The 14454-nt window shown below is 42.8% G+C and overlaps 1 protein-coding gene across 2 annotated transcripts; it reads right to left on the reverse strand.

Moving 5' to 3' along the window:
• Window positions 1-897: 897 nt before the first annotated feature.
• On the reverse strand, window positions 898-12758 carry INSIG2 (insulin induced gene 2). 2 transcript variants are annotated; one of them, XM_004175167.6, is made up of 6 exons: window positions 12569-12758; window positions 8275-8612; window positions 6547-6671; window positions 4338-4504; window positions 3827-3926; window positions 898-3375 (listed from the first exon to the last, which is right to left on the reverse strand). In XM_004175167.6, exons 2-6 carry the CDS (start codon window positions 8516-8518, stop codon window positions 3334-3336), a joined length of 678 nt encoding a protein of 225 aa, XP_004175215.4. In that variant the 5' UTR covers window positions 8519-8612; window positions 12569-12758; the 3' UTR covers window positions 898-3333. The 2 variants fall into 2 exon arrangements, with proteins under 2 accessions (XP_004175215.4, XP_030133901.4); XM_030278041.4 differs by lacking the exon at window positions 12569-12758 and adding an exon at window positions 12059-12425.
• Window positions 12759-14454: the final 1696 nt, after the last annotated feature.

The following is a 14454-nucleotide window of genomic DNA, read 5'->3' on the forward strand; positions in this document are numbered from 1 at the left end:
GGGACTGCATCCCAAACCCCCATTCACCTCTCTTCTCACCCTTTCCTCACGTCTGCCTGGATACTTTTCCATCACATTTCTACACCTCTCTTTATCACATCTTTTTTGAGACAGTGATGAATGGAGTCTGTGAATATCAGAGTAACATTCAGTTCATATCCAGACCAGAACATTAATAAATACAAATCCATTATGCATTTCCCTGCCATTTGTGTTTTGGGGTTTTTTCATAACCATATTAGCTATTTATATCTAAATCTCTATTTTCTGTATTGTGAGTGAAGTTATCTTATTCCCACTGCAGATTCAAAAGAGGAGATTTTCCAAGGCTGCTCAGCATGGTAATTAAGATAGAATCATGGCTGTTTGATCTTCCCTGCTTCTTTTTCACTATTTTTATACAGATGTGCAACCAATATGCCAGCTAAATGGTCAGAATTATTATGAGATTGCTGATAGAAGGCAACTCAGTGTAGTGTATTTTAAATACCAATATAATTTCTTAAAGAAAGAAGAAACCTATTAATCAAGGTTGTAATTCTGTTTAATTCACATTTTGCTTTTAACAGCAATTTGCCAGTTTAAACAGCATAGACCTTACAAGGGTTAATTGGTGAAGAGGTTAGAGTGCTTTTAAAGTTGTATCTAAATTATACCTTATTCGTTCTTTATTGAACAACATTTTTCAGACAGTCTAAAGTTATAACTACATGCTAAACAGTAGCAGCATGTCCAAACCACTAAACTTAAGGCTGTGTCACCACTCTCATCATGAACCTTTCTCAGGGGTTGAACTCATCAGCCATAGAATCACAGCAGTTTGAAACAACAGGACACCCACGATCTGATCCTGTATTGATGTTAGTCAAGTAAGAATAAAAACAGTACAGACACATATAATAAAGGACTCCACCCAAATTTATTTTGGATGATTGCTGCCTTTGCACAACATGCTCAAAATTTCCAAAATGAAATTTAAAAGTCAGCGGACAGCACAGTCTAACCAGGTTTAGCTGAATCTGAGTGCAAAGTGCTGCAAAGTGGGTGCCACAGATGCACAATAACCACTTCTCACATACTGCACATTTCAACACACACAAGGCTGCTTCTGTGTAAGTATCGAGACTGGCAGGTAACAGCAGTTCTACCACCAAGGGAGTAACAAAAACAACTCATCTTCAGTTGTACACACTCATTGGTCATGATGAAACTACACTGTTTACCAAGTCAGCACTCTGGCTACTGAGGTACCATGTTATTCCCTACAGTTAGGATAAGAAACATCTGAATTTTTATGCCACTCATGCCCTGATAACTCAATAGGGACTTCTCACACTGTCCACCAAGCAGAAGCCACTTGTTGAAGTAAAGAAGGTGGATGAGGTGAAATACTGTAAGAGAGAGACACAACAGCTTCTTCAGCCAGAGCCTGCCTAAAGAAACTCACCCTTCAATCCTGCCCAGCTTCTTGGTTTTACCAACAAAATGCTTCTTATTGACATATGGTTTGATTAAGAGCAAAATCTCTGGTCAGGGATGTATTTAGATATGTTCTGCCTCAGCTTAAAGCAAAGTGCCTGTGCAGGTGCTTTCCTGAAACATCATCCCAGGACAGTGAGCTGCGGGTGATGACACTTTGTGGAGCTGCAGAACCAAGCTCTTTTTGCATCACTTGCTTCTTTATTATTTTTACAATTTCCCATTCAAGAATTTTTTCTTTCGTGACCATGTATTTTGTTACAATGCTTTTGGAAGTGCTCATTCCACACTTTTCAGACTTGGAGGTAAGCAGGTAAGACTGAAAGAGTTGCCTAGTTCAAGCCTCGTGTACAGTGCATTCACACATTTATTAATAAAAATTTTCTAAAGATCTATTTGTTCTTTGGACCAACTCCAGCCTCCCTAGGTGACTGTAACATGTCTTAGAAACCTTTCATGGAAGACTTAAAAAAATAGTACTTAAAGACAAAAAAGGAAAACAAATACATTTAAACATCATCAACAAAGACAGAATGGGAAAACAGAGTGGAGACATCCCACGCCAAACTCACTGCAGGCACAGGTTAGTAGTGTCCTCTTGAAATCTGCTTTCTGCCTTCTTGCACTTCTTCCAGCTCATGGTCTTAAAAGCGAGCTGCAAAGCCAAGAGAAAATTCCATGTATGCCCCCAGCTATGGGTCACACACTAAAATCCTTCTTAAGAAGGGAACTGTTCAGCACACAGCCTATTTCAACTCACTGTCCTACCAGGCTGTCTGTGCACAGGCACCTGTCAAACAGGGCTAACAGCGTTTCTCTGCCTCAGAGAACTGCTGCAAGAACAAATGCATTTATGGTTGCCTGGTCACAGCAACAGCAACAGGGGCTCCATCAGTACCTAAAATACAGCACTGCTAATCCCTGCCAACAAAGCAGGGGGTGGGCAAGGACCACCGAGAGGAACATTGGCAATGGAGGGGTTTGCGACACTTATGGTAGTGGCTGATTTACTTCAGAATTGAATTTTGCAATAAGAACTCCCTAAGTTGTTTTCCTATCAACACAAATCAGCTTAAAGGATTGCATGAGAATGACCTGAACTGTATCCTGTTTTGCACACAAGTAGTTTCAGAATCTGTACACGGTTCACATAAATTCAAAAATAAAAATAGATGCTGGCTGTACGGGGGAAAAATAGTGAATAGTTTCCAGACTCAGTTTCCATTTCTGAGATACTGGGCACACACCACAGACAAATGAAATGCTATGGCAATAACCCATGAAACCTGCAGTGAGTTTCCTCACCCGTAGTGTGGCGGGTCAGAAGAATTACATACTGTGTTAACAGGCATAAATCAGTTACTTATTGCATCAAAGTTCATCTGTAATCCATAAATTTCATAGAGATAGTATGGGCTATCATCATGGAAGGAGATCTTCATTGCTAAACGTGAACCCCCTCTGTCTTTCACTAGCTGTTAAGAACAAATTCCTCAAAACTTTCAAGCTAAAGTGATCAAGAAGTTTCAACTACAGAAACATAGTGCAAAGGTTCAGTTTGGCACTGCAACGTTACAGATAGACAGGAATTTATGGTAAACTGTTTAGATCTGGAAAAAAGAATCCTATAATTGAACCAGTATTGTCAAATGTATTGCATACTATTGTAACTTCACAGTAATCAAAATCAAACATCAAGGTTTCTATAGAAGCAGCAATCACAGATTGCAGTAAAGTATACCACTCAAGGGAAAAAATTGCATTTTGGCAATTTCATAGTCAAGTGTTCCTTATGCTCCTCCAACAGTCATTTGTCAGACATTTTCCTGTTTAAAAGGTGCATATTGTTTCCTCTCAGTCCTCGTGAGACTTCTCTGCAATGACTTTGCATTCATACTGAAAAAGAGAAATTGACAAAATAATATTAATTTACATAACTAGTGAAAAAGACTTAAGATAAGTGATTTTTCTACAAAATGGGTGATAAAATAGCTCTTATTAAACTCCACTCAGGTAAGTTTGATCTCCTTAAGTTCTGTGCACATACTGGTGACTGCAATTTCTGTCCCTTGAGCAGGACAGACTTTGGGGATGGCCTGATTTCTCCCCAAACACAGGAGCTCTTAGATGGTCCTGAAAGTATGTAACAGAGCGCACAGAGCAAAGCCTGGGTATACCCTGATATACAGAATAATCAGCTCACTAAGTACCACAAGAAATGATTGCTGGTTTCTACCTCACTGCACACCCTTGAGCCAAATAGCTGGCTGCTATACATGGAGGAAGAAATGATATGTATATTTAAACTTTTCCTGGAAGGCAATCAACCCCGCTCCTCCAGACTCACCATTGCCAACTGCCTGCCAATGTTGCCCATTGTTATTCCACCAGCAAAAAATATACATGGCAACCAGGAACGGACATAGAGGAAGTCTGGGGATGTATATCTGGAAAAGAACACACATTTTTGAGCTCAGTGCTGTGCAATAAGAGTCCTCCAAATATAAGGCAAACCCACAATTATTAGCATATTTTAACTTAAAAAGATACACATTATAGAAATTTAATTTATTGCAGCAAACAACAAAGGAGGCTTCTTATTGGTGATGGTTGTATTTATTCAACCAAAGCATGTTACATTGTTGGCAAGGTAGCAATTTTATTTCAATTAGCATTTCCAACTAGATTTCTCACTTACACTCAGGTAAGAGCTTTCATAAACAGTCCAATTTATGCTGTGCTCAAAATTAGGTGTGAAAGCTTTGAAAATCATGTCAAATTGTACCCCTTCAGTTATTCTGATTTCATGTTACAGCTTCAGAACATTATCATTTCACCTTAGGGGAGCAAATACTTACTGATAAACTCCATTGTACACCAGAAGCTGTGACACCAATGTGGCCAGAAAAGCAATTCCTACTCCAAGACCAAAGCCACTCCGTGACCTGTCAAAGGTCCACCACAGCCCAATGGACAGGGCTGCCAACGTGAGAGACAGCTGGATATTGTTGGCAAAATCCACCTTCTGTGCTGGCTGTTAAGGATAAGCTTGGAGATACCACATACAAGCATAAAGCAATTTTTGTCATTCTGTTTCTATTTTGGCACAACAGAAAAAAAAAATCACTTAAGACAAGTGCAGTGTTACCTGCATCATCTCTCACACAGATATTAGATGTGAAGAATTAAGGCTTGTAATTGTCAGTATTTCAGGAAACTGAAAACTTATGACACTCCTTCAAATTTTAGGGTCTTTGTGCTGTAGAAGACTGAAGAGCCTATTCCCCTACCAAACAATCAAGCATTTTATACAAACAATGCACATGATACTTCTCACACTCACCTGGTCCTTTATTACACTCAACATGAAATCTTAAATCTAGCATTAAATTTCTTCCAACTGATAGGGATCCACAAAAAAAAGGTATTTATCAGTCTTAGTTACAGTTTTGTTTAAATTACATTATGCTTTACAGTCAGTTCAACATGAAAATGTTCATGTGTTCTATAAATCAGAATGAAAATATTACTGGAAAGTGTTCATGTAAATCAACAATGAAAGTCAGTTTTGTCAGCTTGTGAGAGAATTGTGAAGTCACTTCAGATATGTTTGTGTTTTACATCTTTCAAGATGTTTTGGAAACACTAACTCATCCTCATTACTCCTGTCCAAAACAGATAATTAAAAAGGGGTTTGTCATGTTTCATAGGCCTGAAAGCAAATTTATGGGATGACAGTATAAAAACCACTGTCCTATTTCCTCACAAAAATCTGGAGGGAGACCTAGTGAAAATGAGAAACAAGCTTGACTAACTGAAGTAAATAATCACAGGATAAAAATCAATAGCTTCAGAAAAAGTGTCAAAGACGACAAAACCCTCAGCAAACCTGGCAATGTGCAGAACTGGCAACAGCTGAAGAGAAAGCAGTCTGGAGAGCTGTCAAGCAGGAAATACAGACAGTACAATACTGATGTCCTGGGATATGGGGAACAGCTGCTAGAGAACTGCAGAAAATTTGCTGTAAATAATCAGACCCATGTAAAAAGGAGCTGTCAACTCTTATTTCTTAAAAGCAGCAAAGCTGCCATGGGCTCATCCAACAGGTACAGGCCAGGTCAGTGAGAAACACATGCTCCAGAGCAGGGCATCTCTGGAAGGAGAATGAGCTTTGTGAGGGACAGCGGGAGTGACTCGGAACCTCAGCAGCTCCAGCTCATCCAGCCACACTGGACAGCAAGGGTGGGGAAAAACCACCCAGCAGCAACACCTATCTGTGGCCAAGCAACCCCAGTGAGAATTCAGCCACCTTTCCTTTAACATGCCTTCTCTTGCTGGGAATGAGGAGATCCAGCAGCATAAGAACAGAACTTTTAGCACCATTTTTGTGAACTGTGTTGGAGCTGACATGGGTGGAGATGATCAACTTTCTTTACAGGTCCCCAGTTTTCACGAGCAGACCCTGGTTTTAGAGGAGGCACTAGGCATAACTAAAGCCTCTCAGGCCCACAGCACTGCCAGTAAGGTGCACCAGTCCATGAGAAATGCATCCTGTCACCCACAGTGCTCTCTTGGCATCAAGGAAGGCATACTTTGCAGAAGGGGCAGCAACATTTCCTGGCATTGTATAGTCCTGGGTATTCCTGGTCCTGAGCTTTCCCCACTCTCTGCAAAGTGCATGTGCTTCACTCATGACAAGGGCCTCAAGTTCTTACTGCGGTATTAAAAAGACACCAACTTGAAACGTCCTAAAGCACTTTTCTGTAACACCTACTACATGAGTATCTTCCCAAACTAACTTTAATTATTCAAAGAAAATAAAGACTAAGTAAGACAAAGCCCAGTATTGAGACATTCCCTAATGAAAATATTTTTTCAGAACAAAAAGATGTGAAACTCATCAGCTCCAATACTGCTACAAGTTTGACACTAACATATAATCTGCATTTTCCTTGCAAAAATGTTGCATGTTACACCTTTAACACCAATTCACCACGACTGACCACGTGAGCTTTCTTTAAGAGGAAAGCCATTTGTTACCACCAATGTCATTTGGTTAGAGGATACAGCACTGGCATGATTTATTCCCACAAAGACTGCCACACATCGCATTACACTGGACCATTCTCTCTTGAACTTATGTGGCTCTCCCAGATGTCTGTCCATGCAGGGGTACAATAACCCAATCACAGCTGTGGAGACAGGAAAGAAAAAAAGGCCCTGAAGTTAAAGCACTGCCAACATTTAACTAGAATAAAGGCTATCTAGACTTTGACAATTATAGTCACTACTAAAACACACATTTTAAGGACAAACAGCACAAAACCATACATTGTAAGAGAAGAGGAATTTGAACGTTTCATTATTTTAAAAAGCTCTGTAAAGTACAGCAGCATCTTCAGCCACTGTAGGATAATTAGCAATATAGAGACAACTTGAACCAGGGACAGAGGATGACTGAGCTCTCCCCCACACCAAAATCTGCACTGTAGTTCAGAAATGACACCAATAGCTTACAGGTTGGCACTTCCAAAAATCCCACACATCAAAGATGTTTAAATTAACTGCAGAACCAACACACCACAGTACTGTTGTGGTTTATAACATCAATATTTTGTGCTTTCTTTTGTTCTTGTTACAAGCAGGCTTTGTTTGGATAACATTTTTCTCTTCTTCTATGCTACTTTCAAGCTCACCCAGAAGAAAGCCAAGATCTTACAGTAGCTGTTGAATTCAGAAAGCAAACAGGAATTCCAACCCCAGGGAATTGAGATGCTCTTCCAATATTTCTTCACAAATGTGTTCTCTACTGCAATTGCAGCTAAAAAGATTTTTTACCAACCACACTAAGGAATAAAAATGGTGCCTTAATGTTAAACTCTAGTGGTATGAGCACAGCAGAGCCTGAGCCATCAGTACAGACTCCTTCAGTCTTCAGTGCCTCCAGTCCAGCACACTGCTGGGGGTAACACTGCAAATGCTCTCTACTCTGCCACAGAGGAAAACTGATCTCCAGGATTCAGGAAAACAAATCATCAGTAAAGCTGGGGCTGAAAAAACCTCCCTGAGCAATTTTCTTGCCAAAGGCCTTGGGCCAAACTCATGACTAATAATGGTGATGGATGAAAGGACTTCTCTGAATGCAGCCTCGATCACCCCTGATTATAAATATGCAAAATACCTTTATTCTGTTCATAATAATAAACCATACTGCAGAGAAATGTTACGTCAATTCCACGAAGGCTGTGCAAGTACAAATGGCAAGAAAATGGGTGAATTATCAGCATTTACCACAGAGGTTCCCTGTATGTATGCCAGCAGAGAAGATAAGGAAAGAAAATGGAGAAGACTAATAATGATAAAAAAAACCCTGAACACCTCAACAGGGGTGACTCCTGCTGGGAAAAACCAATTAAGGCTGTAGTATCTTTAAATCAGGTGGCTTAAAATCAAGTACTAAACTCAAACACTACATTTCACAAACCACAGCCAGTCTTTCCATCAAAACTACCAACCCATCAGGCCCAGAAAGGCCCACAGGTTTGTGAGATGATGGCAAGACATAGCCTTCCTCAGCTCCCACTGGCAGCTGCAGCATTCTCAGGTGACCCCAGAGAGCACAAAAACTAAATCCTGGACACATGTACATTTATGTATACAAAAAGATCAGAAGGATACTAACAGCTCAACAAGGCTAGTGATGCTGAAAGGAAAGTTTTTGTCTTCCCCACCTCTCACACAGTTTATTGCAGCTACCTATCTCAGCACACCAGGCACAGACACGACTGAACTTACCTGATGCTGTGCCACAGCAAGGTGGTACCCACCAAGCTGAGGAGAAGATGCTTGTGATCACATCAGGGGGGAAGAGAGTAACGTTTCTCTGGATCTGGAGCAAGTTTAATACTAATGCAAGAAACACACCAATGAAAAACAGCACTACACCACGAATTACCAAATTCATGCCACGACTGGTTACAGATGAAATGTATGGGCCACACTTTTTTGGTAAGGTTGGCATTGCATCATTTTCTGCCATGACTTCTTAAGTTATCAGAGGCATCCAAGAGCCTGACTGAGGATTCACTTGCAATCAATATTTCAAATCTCTTCAATTAGGAGACATCCAGACCCTGAAAAATAATTTTAAAAGAGTGAAAATTCAGATATAAGAAACATTACATGTGTTTCCCTCAACTTATTTGGAGATTAGGTTAAAAAAAATGCCTATTATATTTTTTCTGAATTTTCTGAAGAGGCAATTAGTCCTTTGATAGCAGAATCAACCACAGCTGCAAAAACGCCTTACAAAGGGAATAGGTTTCACAAGCAGTTTTTTCTACTGGGAGACAGAGGAGGAAATATGTGGGACGGGACAACTAGGAATGTGAAAGTACATTCCAGGAGGTGAAGAAATGACAGCGATATCAGATGGAAGGAAGGCTTGTTTTGCAGTAAGAATAAATTGGTTCACTCCCTTCCTTTAAGCAACAACTAGAGGTTATATAATTCAGCAGCAAGTAAACACAGCCCTCAATTCCAAGTCAGCCACAGAAGTTCAGAGATCTCTTTTCTTGAAGAGACATTAAAAATACATTTCTCAACTGGAAAGTGAAAGCTTTGAAGTAACTTTCAGGCTGGAGTCAGAATTTCAGCAATCCTGCAGCACACATGCTTTGTAAGCTCCAGTAACAGCAAACAGCTCAACAAACCAGAGCACTAACTTCAACACAGAGAAATATTTACCAAAGCAACACACACGCCTGGTGAAGACTGCCCTACATCACTACAAACCCTAACTGTAATCAGGCACAGAAGCACCTGAGGGCAAAGGAAAAGGAGCTCCACCTGCCTTTGCACTAGGAAGCCTCTGACACGAGTAACTGCTGGCACTACAGGAATGGCAGAGTACCTACCCCAATCCCTTCCTCAAAAAAAAATAAAACCTGTCCATCAGGAGTCTTGTTATACATGGATTCAGTGCCACATTCATGTACAACAACGATTTTGATAGACAGCTTAGCCACCTGGAACTTCAGAAAAAAAGCCCTGACATTGTTTTTGAATTTGAAACTGCCAGCTGGTAGCAGCTTCTGTTAACTCTTATTTATGGCACACAGGGAGCCAAACCAGAACATCCATCCCCTCTCCTCTCAGCTCCAGCCAACCCAGAGGAAGCTCTCTGCAGACACAGCAGCAGAGCAGAGGACTCAGCATTCATTTACTTCTGCTGACTGAAAGCCAAAAGGGAAGTTAAATACATCCAGGCTAGTTAAGATACTCCAGTCAGCTGCACAGGTGTGATGCTACACCATGGCATACTCCATCACACCAGGAAAGTTCCAACAGGCAGGAAAAAAAAAAAAAAAAAAGAGGACAAGAAAGAAAAAGATTCTCTTCATAAAAAACTTCCCACTGGCAGTTTGGGAAGGCAACAGTGTCTTCCTAAGAGCACAGGCTCTCTTCTACACAGCCAACTCCCCATGTTCCTTGTAATCATGAACACACCTTGGGGGGAAAGAGAACCACCAAGGTGTCAGGCTTCTCTTAGTCTGCTTCCTGAGTCAGGCTGCCAGCCTTGATGTCTGTATTAAGGCAGACACTGGCACTGCAACACTTCCTTCAAGCAAAAAGGAGGTGCTGCAGATTTTTTTTCCTGCTCTGAATGGCACAACACGGAACTTGGATCATACTTTTAGCCCCCAGCAAAGAAACCATGGAGTCACAAAAACATCACTGTTTCTACTGAGGGTCCACCTCCTGTCCCTTGGGGTTTTGCCCACCAGGTGATCACCGGAATTCTCAGAATCTACAGGAGTCTTTTCAACACATGGAATTGGAGGCTGTAGCTCCCAATTACAAACTCTGCAGGAATACTGTGCCTAACATGGGTTTTCAAACTGTTATGTTCTGTCTCAGCTTTGGCTTGCCTAGGGAAATAAGCTAAGTTCTTAACTCTCCACTTACTTCACCATCCCAACAGCTTTTGGCACTTCCTGAAGTCTGCATATCCCTTTTTTTAAATGCATGACCCAAGCTGATATATAAGAAAGCTCACAATTTAGTTCTTCCTTTAACGAGCATCACACAGGATAAAAGTTTCTTGTTTTCAGTCATAAAGTGGTTTGCTCATGTGATCCTTTACTACATTCAAGTCTCTCCTCTTTCCTAATACTGAAGTCCTTGTTCCCTGGTACCAGCTCCAGACCGTGCACACTGCATTTCAGCCTGTAGGTGTTATTTCTTTCTGACAGCCAACTTCAACCCACTTTTCCTGCAGGATCTCTCAGTCCTCTTCGGCCCTGCAAATGTTGCCAGCTTTGGGTCATCAGCAAGCATCTTACTGCATCCTATTTTATGCACCAAGGTTATCAACTAAAATAGAATCACAGGATGTTTTGGATTGGAAGAGACCTTAGAGATCATCTAGTACCACTCCCCAGATATTGAGAGAGATCAGCCTAAGTCCTTGTCTTTGATGAAAACTAGAAATAACTTCCCTGCATTGATATTTCCACATTTTGCACTCTCTCGGTATCACCCTCTAACAAGACTCTGCTTCTTGTAACTCTTCCAACTACAGGAATCTTCAGCCTAATTAAGAATCAACTATCCAACATGGCAATACTCATGTAAACACTGATTGGCTCTTACTGTTTTTTCTCCTAGAAATGCTGCTGATCAAGTAAAAGTCCAATTTTATTCCCATATAAAATCACTTTCAAATTATAAAACCTGCACTTGCATAATTTTCACTTTTTTAATATGTCATTCAGCAAATACGTATTTAATTGTGAAGGCTTATCTAAATGTAACAGGAAGGGAATCACTTACTTCTTCTACACAACCACTGCAGGTGCAAGTTATTCAAGACACTAGCAACAGATTTTTATTAGCAGGTTAACAGCCCGACCACAGCAAGGGTGCCTGGGTAGGTACATATTGACAGATGTTTATGAAAGTAAATCAAGGTCTGAAACTAGCATGATGCAGTCGTTTGCACCTGGTGGTTTCTCACCCTACAAATATCATTCCTAGTTGTTTTATCTGCTCCCAGATTTTCCACTGGCCCTAAGACCTTTTGGCATGCCACAGAGCAACTGGGGTATGGAGCAAAGTAATAAATGCTCAGGAAACATTCTTCAGTGTCCCAGACAACCAAGGCTCACAATGCCCTGGCACAGCACAGGTATCTACTACCATCACCTTTCATGGAAATTAAATTACTACCTCTATTCCTTCTGACTAGGAGGATGCTGTTCCTGCAGACAGCGGAGACTCTGTCTCTCTTTTAAGCCTTGTGTTTTCCTGCAGGTTTCCTCTCAGATAGGAAGAGATGACAACATATTGAACCAACAAGCCTTCGGAGCCTTCCTTTCCCGGGAACGCACATCCCAGCCGCAGCAGGGCACTGCCGGAGCCCGGCCGCTCCTGCTCGCTGCCACACGCGGGCTGCAGCCCGAGCTTTTCAACGCACCGCTCACGGCTCGCACGGCAGCCACACGGTGCCTGGCATTGCGCAAAAACTTAACAACTAAATTATCACCCTAGACATTTTCAAAACACTGAATCACTTAACTGTCTCCTGAGGAGAAGATGCCTCTGCTCCCCTGCGCTCTCCCTGCGCGCCGAGAGCGATTCACAACTTCTGACACCACACAGACACGGCGGGGCCGACAACGAGATTGATTTGGGCAGCACCGCGCAGGAGATGGCAGGAAACCATCGTCTGCAGCCAGGCGACGCCAAAACAAATAAAACCATCGCCCCCCAGGCATCGGGGTGGCGGCTCTGTCCCGGACCCCAGGCCGGGGGAGGCCGGCCCTGGGCAGCGCCAGCACCTCCGGTCCGGCCCGGCCACCACCGGAGGGGCCGCGGGCCCGGCAGCCCCAGGGGGCACAGCCTGTCCCGGCTGCGGGGAACGGCCCCGCCGGCCTCTCCCTCCGCCACCCCCGGCCCTAGCGCCAAGCACCGCCCCGGCCCGCGGGCAGCACGGGCCGAGGGGCGCCGCTACCCGCCCGGCCCGGCTCGGCTCGGCCCGTCCCCCCGGCCCAGCCCGGCCCGGTCCCTCCGCAGCGCCGGGACTCACTCGGCCTCCGCCATCTTCCGCAGTCCCCGCCCCGCGCAGCCTCCGCAGCGCCCGCCGGGCCTCGGCCGTGCCGGGCAGCGCGGGGGGGCGCGGGATGCGCGGCCGGGAGCGCCCGCTCCGACTCGGCTGTGCAGGGGCCCGGAGGAGTGAGGCCGGCAGCGCCCGCTCCGCCTCGGTTCCGCTCGGGCCCGGAGCGCTTCACTTTGTGTGCAGGAGTAATGGGTACAAATGGAAAGACGGGAAATTTAGGTTAGATATGAGGGAGAAATTCTTTACTGTGAGGGCGGTGAGATGCTGGAACAGTGTCTCACTGTTGTAGATGCCCCAAGCCTGGCAGAGTTCAAGGCCAGCTTGGATAAGGCCTTGGTCAGCCCAGTCTAGTGCGAGGTGTCCCTGCCAATGGCAGTGGGGGCTGGGGCTGGATGATCCTTAAGGTTCTTTCCAATCATTAACACTCTGTGATGCAGTAATTAAAAGAAAAGCTGGATGTGTTGGGCTGTTTGCCCCATGACCACACTCCCAGCTGGGCTGGGGGCAGTAGCACAGCTTGTTCCACCTTCAGGCACAGACATTGTGGGAATGAAGTTCTTGTCCCCAGCTGAAGCTGCCAGCCCAGCTCCTGCCCTCCTGAACGCCTGGTCCCACAAGGACTTTCCCATGCACTTGACTTTATTGATGGAGCACAAAATTGCACATCTCCGTATTCCAGAAGCCACGTTTTCACCTCCAGTTTGGGCCTTTTGGGGAAAATGTACAACATGAAGCAGAAAACAATTTGCTTTAGCCTGTCATAGGGATGGTAAAGGCATCAAAATAAAAAACACCATTTATATATGTGAGATGGAATATGTGATAATAATGCTGTTGCATTCATTTGTATATCATATATATTCATAATATTCTATTAATGAACTCTTCCCTCTCTCACACTGATATTGAATACTATTTATTAAAAAGATTTGCACATTGCATCCTCCCAGGCTTGGTATTTCACTGCAAAGACTTTGACAGAGTTTTCCATATTATGAGGTCTGTAGAAATTCAGAGCCTATCCCCTTACAGTTCTCAGAATAATGACTGGATAGGATGGAATTTGTGGATGTTCACTGTGGTGGCATCTTTAGTGAAAACTGTGGTTTCTTTGTGCTGGTGTATTGTGATCAGCAGTGTTACCAAATGTGAAAATTCAGAGGGGAAGATATGGGTCAATAACAAACATTAAAAATGGAAAAGGAAGACATTTGCAGCAGCAGAAACCTGTTGTGGTTTAGATGAGCAATAAATGAATTTTCAAATTGTTCAGCTTTGGCCTTTTTCACACATAAATAAAGTCTTTTTATTCTCAGTAATTCTGCTGAGCTGCCTGCCCTGTCTGTGGTTTAGATGGTTATTTTGCTGTACTTGAATGCTAAATTCTGGATCGAGAAAGACAAAAGGTTTTTTTGATCAAATAAAATATCTTTCCTTAACATCAGATAAGTGCCTTTGGCCAACCATATGCCTGAAGCAGAACAAAGTGCCTTATTTGTTTTTGCCTTAAAGACCTGGACCACCAGAAAGCCTGAAATCAGAAACTTTGGAAGCAGAAAGTGTGTGCTGTAGAGAGGAATGTATGGCATAAATAGATGGAGACTGCCAGTGATTGCTGGATCTTTCCTTCTCCAGACACATGTAAATATAGTCAGGTAATGACTTGTATTTCAATAAATTTGGATTAGTTACAATCAGGTCTGCTTCTGTGTTTGGTACTATAAAATCACAAGATCTTAATTCCTACCAAAAAAAGTGACCATATGACAAATATTACCCATATTAATAGAGGCATATTAAAACTAATATGTGATAAAATAAATAACCAATGTTGGTGTAAATCACTGCAACTCCAA

Source organism: Taeniopygia guttata, chromosome 7, assembly GCF_048771995.1.
Source record: "Taeniopygia guttata chromosome 7, bTaeGut7.mat, whole genome shotgun sequence".
NCBI classification, from domain to species: Eukaryota; Metazoa; Chordata; class Aves; order Passeriformes; family Estrildidae; genus Taeniopygia; species Taeniopygia guttata.

Bases quoted from the DNA above. Each gene is read 5' to 3' on its own strand.
- INSIG2 (XM_004175167.6), bottom strand. From the start codon at position 8,518: ATGGCAGAAAATGATGCAATGCCAACCTTACCAAAAAAGTGTGGCCCA. The intron at 6,672-8,274 runs GTAAGTTCAGTC...CTGTCTCCACAG, and splicing joins TTGCTGTGGCACAGCATCAG to CTGTGATTGGGTTATTGTAC. The intron at 3,927-4,337 runs GTAAGTATTTGC...GTTCTTTTCCAG, and splicing joins GTGTACAATGGAGTTTATCA to ATATACATCCCCAGACTTCC.